Below are 11574 nucleotides of genomic sequence, written 5' to 3'. Positions count from 1 at the left end.
CAGTTCTCGGAGGTAATGTCCCATTTGCCCCAAAAGCTGTGTTGTAAATTCCTGGCTGTAAGTGGCACTGTGGTACAGAATGTGACAGGTACAAAGCACGTTTAGAAATCAGTTCTGCTTCAATTGCGTGATTTAAGAATATCAGTGGTGCCGAGAAAACAGGAAGCAAGTTTAGACATCATTTTTATTTGTTTTCCCCAAATAACCACTCTCTCCAAATCAAATTCTTGGTGCTACAGACCCGAACTAATTAATTCCCGTAATTTGAAAACCGTGAAACAATTTGGATGCAAAACAAGTGAAGAGAAATAACATGTTTTGCATTATGATTATTGAAACCACAATAGTACCTTTGTTTATTACCCTAAACAAGATTTTAACATGGGCTTATTTCCGCAGAAGCTGTGACTTGCATATGTCGATAACAGTGAGTATATACAGAACCCTATTGCTTTTGTCATTGATAGCAGTGGCATAGTTAAGGGGGTAGTTTTAGGGTTTTGAACCCCCCCGAAATTCATTATTCAACGATGTGGGAGAATAAAAAGTCAGCCCCCTTCGCTGCCTGCCTGAGCACACGTCCAAAAAAGCATTCAAATACATATCTAGTTGTGATTAGGCAGAGTCCTGTCATTTTTACGCCAGATTCAGCCTTCGACGCCTTTGATTGGACAACGCATGTGCACATACTGTTCAAACTGACGTGCAATGAGACGTCCAAGTCAAAAATTAATATAGAAATGATGGCCTCGGGGGGACGGCGAAAATACAAAACATAATTGGCGTCTCCTTGAAAATTTGAGCAAGTTTCAGCTCTGTATTCTGATTATGTAACTAAAAGCAGCAACCCTGTGCCAAGGAAATAAAGAATATTGCTAAGAGGGACAAGACAGGAGTGCGATTAATGTGCGTTAAAAAATTAATCTCCCAAAAAATGAACGCGTTAATCACAGACTTTAACTGCGATTTTATTGACAGCCGTAATTATTACCCATCTGCAAAAATCTCCAACCCCCCCAAAAAAAACCCTGGCTGGCTACACCATTGATAGACAGTACTGAGATTATTGTACTGGGCTGATAGAGAGCTAGTAAAAAATATGATTACCAAGCTCCATTACCACGAATGCATGAGTATGCAGACAACACATAACTCATACAGTATCTATGAACCTGATATGAAGTATATCCATACATTTTAGCAACACATGATGAGTCCGATAGTGAATTTCAGACCCTAACTTGGATCACTGGTATATTAAATGACTATTTCCTTATCCTATGTGGCTCGAACCAATGACGTTTCCTGGAAATAATCACTAACAAGATTGCAGTTATAGCGGCTTGTTTTGTCTATGAACAACGGGAGGCAGTTAGTTTATAAAAACGATGTTCAGTAGTCCCTGGGTTGTATTCAGTTGTGTTTTGTCACCTGATTTAGTTGGTTCTGTACTGAAAGTGATATGATATGTATAAGCATCCATGCGTAACAAGAACAGTTCTGTGCTTATTGAGGTTTAGCTTCTCTGGAAAACTAGCATACAGTGAAAGTGTAGTAAACTGATACGAGCAATTGCAAAATTGTGTGACTAGACTGCAGCTTGAGTATATTGCAGCTGCAGATGATCTGGCTATACATACAGGAAATGCTAGTGGAGATCACTACAGTTCAATTTTAAACATCGAGGAGGCACACTGCATTTGAATTGCATTATCTACCCTTATAAGAGTTTACCGTGGTATTTTGACACTGTATCTTTGCAGTTTTACCATGCTATTCCCATGGTTATACTACACCTTTATCGTAGTTTACCCTGGTTTGCCATGTTTATTAATATGCTTTACCATACCTTGCTATTCTTTACAATGCTTACCTATGCTTTAGCACACCTTCATCGTGTTTTATTACACTTCAAGCTAGTTTAGCAGTAGCACAGCACTGCAGTGTACTACTTGCCTCAAAGTGTCCTTGTAAAGCAACAAAGCCACACTGTTTTCTGTACAACCAGACTACGCCACTTTTTATTCCATTAAAATAGTCACAGTTCTTTTTTTTTCTTTTTTTTTAAATGGAGCTAGCATCATAGCACAGACAAAAGGCAGCAGAACAGGAGCTAGCTGTCTCTGCACAGCTCGAAGCTGAGGAGCATATAGCTGGCGTCTGAAGGGCACAGCTGGATGAAAGTGAAGGGCAGTCCTCAGATTGACGAAATAGACAGCAGTTTAGGACTTGTAGAATTTGAGTCATAACGTGTAGACTGTAAGAAATTCCTTCTCATTCTACACCGGCCCCACTGCAATGTTACAACCCAACGCCTGTCCGTCCAATATCATTTACCAATGTCCCCATCTTTCATCCTCTCTGTACTCTGACGTCTCTCATCAACCACGGGGGGGCTCCCTTTCCTCCCTCTTTCTTACCTCCTTACCAACCCTCGCCAGCCTACCCCCCTTCTTTCACTGATCGGGCTACACAGAGCCACAAAATCCTGCTGTCGGCACATCGCCCGTTCAGAGTGAAGATGGTCGGCGGTCCGTGCGCTCGTAGGTTGGCTCGCCGCTCACGGTCCGCCTTGATAGCCGCGCTCACCGTCTTGCTTGTGCAAACGCTGATCGTTTGGAACTTCAGCAGCTTAGACTCGGGCGAAGACCGAGAGAACGGCGGCTCCAACAGTCTGGAAAAGCGGGACGGGGTCGGGGTCGGGAGCACCAGAAACAATAACCGAGCCGGCAGCGAGTACCTTAACCGCGGGGATAAGCAACAACATCATCAGGCTCCGCTGAGAAAGGGACACGCTGTGCACAAGCAGCAGCCGGTAAGCCCTTGTTTTAGTCAATGCAAGCTTGAGATTTTAAGTAATAAAAAGGCCTTTTTGTGTTGGGAGGCGATGCATTTTTTCTCCTTTTCTTTGAACCATTAATCTCTATTCTGGGTGCATTTAATGTATGTATTTACTTGACCGAGAAATGCTTTATTAGAAGGGAAGTAGTAGTATAACGCCGAGGGGTATTTCCAGTGCGTTCTTTTTAGTTTGCAATAAGTAATTTGGGGTTTATAATTAGAGGCAGGGATATTCTGAGAATGCATCCTTGCTTTGGATATTAACGTATATTTCTGTTAGCGAAATGGCTGTAAACTGTGCATTTTTTTTAAGACTTGCATTTCCCAAGAAACCGAGAATTGTAGACTGTGTAAGGGGTGTTTGCTGCATTCCAGTGAAAGTGTCATTGGTAGTAGTCGTACTGTATGGCTGTATGGTACCAAATACAACAATGGCAAAAAACAAGCGAAAAAAAAATGAAATACTGTACACACTGGTTCTAGGAATCTGCATTTTTGTATTAATAGGTTGTCATGCATCGGACAGAGGTGGAGATTTTAAAGATTTTTGGAGACGATGCAAATAGTTTCATAGGTCATGCATTGCTTCTGTCCTTTTTGTTTTAAAGAAAGACGATCTTTTAACCCACTCAAAAGAAGATACGGTGTATGCATAACTGATCACAATGTGTTCAAAAGCACACCACATCGTACTATATGCGTGCAACTGCTGTGTGATGTTTGCAATGAATTAGAGTTTGTTTGGGGATACGTTGTGTACTTCGAGTAGTAGTAAATCCGAATGCATCAGCCCGTCCGTACACAGTCATAGTATAGGCAGGATTCTAAACGCATACGATACATTTATTCTATTCTGTACCCTCCAGTCACTTCCGAAGTTTGTGTTCTAAAGCAGACCGGTTGCCTTTTGTCTGAGACATGCCTCTCGGTATTACAGTATGAGACTGGCTTGAATTTAACGTAGTCGTTTTTAACTGTATGTAGCTGTTGAACCAGCGAGGTCGTATTGAAAAGTGTAGTTCTATAAAGTTTTTAGCTTGAAAACGGGATAGATGTTGTAGTTTGGGGTTTGGGGTAGGGTGGCCCACAGTATTCCTTATCGACTGGTGTAGTGTTAAAGCCGAAGATTTTTTTAGTATTACAATCAAATGTGAGAGGCACTTGTGTGTAACTGACATGTGAAAACAAGCCAATAAATACGGTGTCCGTTTTAAGAGGCTGTCTAAACTCGCACTTGAACCTGTGACTTAAAAACTCTATTAAAAACTGTAGAAAAAATAACGTTGATAATCATACATTTAACAGCCATGTGTATATATATATATATATATATATATATATATATATTCTAACAAAAATGTAATACAAATGTACAGTATAATTATCGCCGATCAGCTAACATCACAGACATGTCTCTTTATTACAGGGTGTACTAGCTCCCGGGACATCTGTTTTAAAATACAACAGGCTGTAAAAGATAAGGATGTCTAGTCCAAAACAGAAACCCTTTAACATGGTTCTCACACCGAAATACAGCTGTAAACCACAGGCATTTTCAGAATAGTTACATGTTCATTTTACAACCGGACTTCAAAGGTCTAATGCAAGCTGTGAGCGTTCTGTTTTTTTTTTTCTGTAGAAATAACACACACACACACACACACACACACACACACACACACACACACACACACAAAACAAGTAGCCTACCAAACAAGTAAATGCTACAGTATATTTTTCTCTTAGGACAAATTGATGGAATAGAATACTGAAAACACATGAGAATCTTTGTTTAGTAATTTGGAATGCATTTAGCTCATTTAAGCAATAGGGGTTATTTTTGGAAAAAAAAAATCCTTGATACCTGCCTAGTGATACAGTAGTAAAATCAATTTTCTAAACCTTGGGCTGAGTCAGAACTGAGTCATGAAACAAGAGTGATTGAGTCCCTTGCTTATATTTTAAATCCAAACTAACCACCAAGAAAGCTCTGGTGTCTGGATTGAAGATCTAGTATTACTCACTGTTGGCTGCTTATAGCTAACCTGGGAGGAGGCCAGGAAGAGAGGGAGCCAACACTAAAAGCTTACTGTGGCAGGGCATCTGATATTGTAGAATAAAACTGAGTGTTTTACACAGGACCCCAATAAACTTTTTTTTTCTTTTTTTAAATATGATAGGCAGTATTCAAACTTAACCCCTTTTCCACATCTCTCCACTCTGCTCCTCTACTGCAGACCGTCCGTTTAAAGCCAGTTTAAACAGTCTGCACAGATTGTTTCAGGGGCTCTCTAACACAAAGATAATTCATTGATTTCAGTCGTGCAGTTGCATTGCTCAGCCCCTCCAGGATTTTGCATTTTTTACATCTGAATATGTTCTCAGGTAATCCTCTAGTTTTCAAAGTGTGCCTCCATTCACTTGAGACAAAGAGCGTGAATTGTCACTAATTGGTTGTGGACAGACAAGTATTCGACATTAATGTGTTAACAGAGCTCAAAACACTCAAGTTCCACTGCAGCTGAAGTGTCTGAACCCTGACTATCCAAACACATTTCATGTTCTCTGCTTATACAGCATGTAAATGCAGTCCAATAATATTCAATGCAACTTCAATTACCCAAATCTCCTGCTTTTCAGCACTGAGAGCATGTTGCCATAGAAATTCAGAAAATAAGAGTTTCTGCTGTTATTCTAAATAATTGTACAGTAATAATCAGTTTATAAACACAGTAATTACAATGCAAATAATAGTGGTGTCTCTTGGTGGTAATTGCTGATGACTGAAATGCTGAAAACAATTGATCGAACACTGGCAGACATTTCAAGGATAACATTATACAGTAGCTGTATTATAGCAATGAAGCCACATAATAATTTCGAAGATTGTGTCATTCTATCAACTCATGTATAATTCCGGCAGGGAATGTAGTTATATCTTAGCGATAGTAGGAAATGAGATATGACACACAGTCTTCAACATATTCAAAGTGTCAAATTCAATTTCACACTGAAGGCAAATATTTCAACTGTAGGACTGTGAGTATTACTTGTAACCATATATGAGATTGGTTATGTCACTGAAATATTGAAGCCTAAAGTTCTGCACTCTTTCTTTTAGTCTGTTTTTGTCCCCCCTCTAGCCCTGCAAGTTCCCTGCATCTTTAGGGTATGTGTCAGCAGATGAGACTAGGCGCTTGCGACCACATGTTGCTGTATGGATTTTTTCCATGATGACAGGGATTATTATTATTATTATTATTATTATTATTTATTTCTTAGCAGACGCCCTTATCCAGGGCGACTTACAATTGTTACAAGGTATCACATTATACATTATTTTACATTATACAGATATCACATTATTTTTACATACAATTACCCTTTTATACAGTTGGGTTTTTACTGGAGCAATCTAGGTAAAGTACCTTGCTCAAGGGTACAGCAGCAGTGTCCCCCACTGGGGATTGAACCCACGACCCTCCGGTCAAGAGTCCAGAGCCCTAACCACTACTCCACACTGCTGCCCTAATGGATACATCTGGGAGTTAGTAGCATTGAACATCTCCCTAGTTACAGCACTGGGCTCAGTGTGGAAGATGGTGAATGCATGTAAGTTCAGCAGTGAACTAGTCGGTTCTGATTTGCTCAGTATTGATAGTGCTGGGCCGTAGTGTGCGCATGAGTACTTCAGTAGGGGGCTGCAGAGAGTGTGAGAATAAAGTTTGTACACTTTTGCTGTTTATTTTGCTGGGCTGTGCTGTGAAATTGCTTAGCCATTGGTTCATAGGACCGCAGTGTTGTTTCATTTGCACCAGTTTAATTTCACAGGAATTATAACCATCAGGACGTGTATACTGTACAACTGCAGAGGCCTTTTCTTTACTAAAGCAAAGGTACTAGGTACTACTGGTTAGGTGGAAAGTGAGCACTGTTTGTTAATAAACTTGCAGAGGCACAGTTTTTCCTCCATGCAAATTTTTGATGAAAACGAAACTGCTGGAGAGAGAGAGAGAGAGAGAGAGAGAGAGAGAGAGAGAGAGAGAGAGAGAGAGAGAGAGAGAGAGAGAGAGAGATATATTGATTAGGGAAGTGATGATTTTTTGGTGGAATTTCAACTAGAGCCCAGGGAATGTTTTAATCTCACTGGCAAATTCCCCCTCGAATTCCCCTGGCTCGTTTCTGCAGACGTGGTAGCATCCACCCACTCCTTACCCAGTCTCGGTCCTGCTGCCGCCTGTATGGAGCAGTAAGTGTTGCCCCGCTGTGTGGTAGAGTAAGAGTGCCTCACGCTTTGCCTGCCTGTGTAATTGTTGCCAGCCCCCTCGTAGTGGTTCAGATAAGATATGCTGATGAGCGTGACAGGGAATGTTTGAATACATCTTTAGGCCCCCGCTCGCTTCTCTGTCCGCATGCCTCCTGTGCTGTGATTCATGCAATTTTGTCATCATTACCCTGCTGACACACACAAACACGCACAAACACACACACACATGCAGCCTGATTTGGATACTGTCCTACTTTCAGGGGCTTAATGTGATCAGCAGTCAGTCAACTCTGGAGTTAAATCTAATGAAGTGGTTTTGAAAGCTAACTGAGTGTGTACCTGTTTGTGTCCTTAATTTATCAAACAGAAATATCTGCAAAATACTTTATGAAATGGGGGTACTACATTTGAAAAATAAGTACAGCCCTTATTTGGAGGTATACAATTATTGTATAACCCAACTTAGCCATCATCAGCTAAAATGTAATTGGGTCTGTGTTTGTGACTTGTGTGCATAGATTTAAATAACTTCTATCCATTTCTCCATCCATTCATTTATCTCATCATCCTTGCTATTGTACCAGAGCACTACAGAAGCCAAGATGTCATTGTGAATTCATCACAGCCGTGCAATAAGGTCTTAGGCACAGTGTTCGACCTGTGTTGTGCACATGGCTGTATAACATAGTCTGCACAGTACCAATACCCAAACGATAGTAGTATTGTGTTTCATGAGTGTAGTCTTCAGTGTAGAAACCAAAGCCATTTTTAGGGAAGTATTGGATCTGTCCATGTTGTCTTCAACTTTTTTTTTTTTTTTTTTTTTTAATACAGTGATTTATGTAGTTTGGTATCATATATTCAGACCGATATTCTCTCATTATTTAATATTGTGTGTTTTATTCACAAAGAGTAAGTGAGCACGCTTGACGGTGGGGATTCGGCATTTACAATGTTAGTGAACGACGAAACCTTTTACTACAGGAGTAGTAAACTAAACAAGGGCAATAAAAGTTGCCATAAAGCAGAAACTGAAGGCATCTTTTTCTGAGTGTTGGGAGAGGTCATGTGACGGTGCAGTCAACACAGGGATTGTGAACATTGCCACGATGATGAATCATCAGTCTCCCCACTCACCCTCTTGGTCCAGGAAAATCGCACACAGACACCAGTACAGCTGTGATTATACTATACTTAAGAAGACTTGCGATAGAAATCCACAGAAACTGCACTTCTTCCATGACACTATTTCTGACCCACATACACAGACACTGACTCATTGTCAATTAGACAGTGGCAGACTTATAGAAGCTCAAGGTACATACACACACACATTGATGCAAAGTACAAGACAGGCAGAGGCACAACCATAGCCTACTGTAACACAAAACTGTTACTGTTACAAAGCTAGTGTGAGACAACTTTCTTCCCTTTGGTTTTCGGAGTAAAAGCAAGTTCATCTGTCCCATTGTATTTTATATGCCAGTTTAAGGTGTTATATTGCATCTATCTTGAGTGACCTGTGACCCCCTCCACCCCCCCATAGTAATGAACGGGCAAAAACTAAAATAAGCATGCACACTTCCACACACTGGGGACATGAGTCAGAGACTGCAGGAAAAAGCCCTGAATTCTGCATTAGAGAGAATATAAATAGAGTTCCGCTCCTGCAGCTCACAGGTAGATTTCCTTTATCGCCCATATCTTTGTGTTTTCACTGAGATTTTGCAGATTAAATGGTCATTTTAATGCTTTTCCTGTCTGAACGACAATTAGGTGATTGTGCTTTTGTGCATGTATGTACATTTGTGTGTGTGTGAGTGTTTGTCTTATCGTGGCTTACTTACAAGAGTTTGATCACCATCAATGGCAAAGTCTGCTTATTTGTTATTTTTTTATTTTACTCCACTTGAGTTCAATTGTGCTCATCTTGTACTCCCAGTTTATTGATTTTAATATGTTTTAATCAGGTACGTCCTCTGCTGTTCTATAATCCGCATCTCTAAATGTATTGCTGGTTGTGCTTGTCTCTGTTTACAATGCCTGTCCCTGTTTCCTCCGACACATCAGCGGTAAAGACTAGGGACACTGCAAATATTGCTGTAAAAGTCTAGAATTGTGTATTAAAGGGAAACGACTTTGCAAAGATAATCGGACAAAGTGGCAGACATGTGGAATGGGTAGCTTCTGTGAATGTTAGGTGTGAAAAGCTTATAACAAACAGGACTGGGTGCAGGGTCCCACCATTACTGTGGCTGGGTTTTCTCAGAGCAGCTCCCATTAACGCAAAATAGCACAAACCTGCTTCACCTCTAATCCTACCTTTTTGCTAGCACCTTTTTAATATCATTCCCCCTTTCAATAGAAAGGAAAAAAGGGGCAAACATTGGGAATTTGTCCCTGCGTTGGATTTTTATATTTTTAGTTGTTGCTTGTAGTTGCTTGTACATATCTCAATATACAGTCCGCAATCTATACAGTATACCTATTCATGTGATGGTCCTGATTGGCTACTTTGTGTGATGTATAAAAATAATAATTAATGATGGATTGCTTTTTTAGGGCAAAACCTCTAAATCAGTATTCCTCATTAGAGAACTGTTTGATGGACTACAAACGACACACACACACACACACATTACAATGTGATATGTAAAGGAAGATGGTAAATCACTAGGGCATCCTTAAACCCCCAGTCATTTAGAACCACTTGCTGAAATTCAGGTCATTTTCAATGTTGCTGTTCAAGGGAAAATGAAATCTGAATTGACAGCTCATGTATGTTCATGAATGATCTGTGTATCTGTACCTGTATGAATGATTAGGTGTCGTGTGGTGCACTGGTGTTATAAATTATCTCCCTCGATAAGATGAGGTTAAAAACTCACGGATGCAGACGAGCCCGGCTCACCAGTTTGCTCCCAGCCTCCACCCTGTTACACTGGCAGCAAGCTGACATTCGTTCAGGCCCTTATAGGAAGGCACAGGCTTGTGTGACATTTTGCAAAGGCGTTTTCAAATATGCAGTAATAAAAGCGAGGCGCTTATCTCAAAGCCCCTGATAGCTCAATCATTTCTTTAACCCTCTAAGCACTTGAGCTGCCTCTGAATCCTTTTTAGCTCCTGTTTGTTAAACATCTTACCAAGCCTTTCATTTAATTAGATTTCATATCAAGAAGCTTGGCGATTGAGGCGCTTGACTGCGGTGTGTTGGAGCAGGTCAGTGATTACAGCTCTTTGTTACAGTGTGGCTGCAAAGTTTTAATAGCAAAGAAAAATATTAATGTAAAGATTTTTATTACAAGCAGTTTATTTATTTTAATGAAAAGGCGGTAAGATGCATCATACGTTCATTTGTGGTTACGTTTAAAATGTATTGGCCTATATATAATTATACATATTATAAATCTATGATTATATAAAAAGATATGTCAAAATATGCCAAACATCTGATTACAAAGTAAAGCTTTTGCTTGGCTTTCAAAGCCGTTTACTGATTTAGTGTCCTGCTTTGTTTCACAGCCTCGCAGCGCACAAGCCAAAGCTCCCATTGGGTTTGTAAACTGCTTGTGGTATAACGTCCCAGTCAAGGCTGTTCTTTGCCCTTGAAACAGTAGGCCCAGACACAGAAATTGCAGTTTAACGCTTCTTCGCACACTTTTATTAATAACAAAGCAAAAGGTTTAAACAAAACACTTCAAAACAGCACCCGAGCTTCGGCTATTCCTGTGCAGAAACAGAGAGCAGAGAGGGTGTGGGTGATTCACAGCACGCACAGGAGTTGGAACGTGTGTTTGAAAACGCTGCACAGGCGCACAGGATTTATTTATACCTCGGCAAGGTGGTACCAGAGATATACTCAGTGTTGCTGCCAGCAATGGTATCACCCTGAGCTCCTGATACACATTTATTCACAGAAATTATAGTCTATAATCAAAACTGGAAATAAAAAGAGAAAACAAACACTATAAACAAAACTACAAAGAAATTGCTGCTTTATGCATTGTCTCGCTACCTGCGCTACTCTGTGAGGTGCAATTGTGAATGACGCTTTGTTATACCCTCAGTATACTGTAACGGGGTTTCCCAGCTTCCCCTAAACTAAATGGATAACGTCCCAGGGACTGTACTTATTCAGTATGGGTACGTGGAATTATGAAACTGTCTGCTGTCTTCTTCAGCAGCCATGCTTGCCTGCCTTCTCTCTCGCTTGTCTTGTCTTTTCACTCGCTCCAGACACTGGCGTTCTTTATTTATTCCAGTTGTTGTATCCTGGAAGGTCAAGACCGAAGGAATAACAGAATGTCATTTTTATTGATCACTAAAATAAAACCATATTTAAAAGATTAAAGCAACTTTCAACCCCATCCCATTTCCATTTCTACACTCAAAGAAACAACGTGCACATCCACTTTCTTCCAGGAAAGTGTAATATATTAAACCTGAAACATAAAGGAGAAAACATT

The 11574-nt window shown here is 40.3% G+C and overlaps 1 protein-coding gene across 1 annotated transcript in view; it reads left to right on the top strand.

Annotated features, from left to right (window-relative positions):
• The first annotated feature begins 2447 nt into the window (after positions 1 to 2447).
• LOC117418263 (xylosyltransferase 1-like) overlaps positions 2448 to 11574 on the top strand; it is a 56000-nt gene continuing 46873 nt past the window's right edge. Inside the window, exon 1 of the mRNA XM_034031124.3 lies at positions 2448 to 2815. Coding sequence (XP_033887015.1) covers positions 2522 to 2815 — 294 coding nt within the window. The 5' untranslated portion in view covers positions 2448 to 2521. The remainder of the gene's footprint in view (positions 2816 to 11574) is intronic.

The sequence above is a fragment of the Acipenser ruthenus genome, chromosome 13 (assembly GCF_902713425.1).
Source record: "Acipenser ruthenus chromosome 13, fAciRut3.2 maternal haplotype, whole genome shotgun sequence".
Lineage (NCBI taxonomy): Eukaryota > Metazoa > Chordata > Actinopteri > Acipenseriformes > Acipenseridae > Acipenser > Acipenser ruthenus.
The sequence above is the reverse complement of the archived record's forward strand: the minus strand, read 5'-3'. Positions and strand labels throughout refer to the sequence as shown.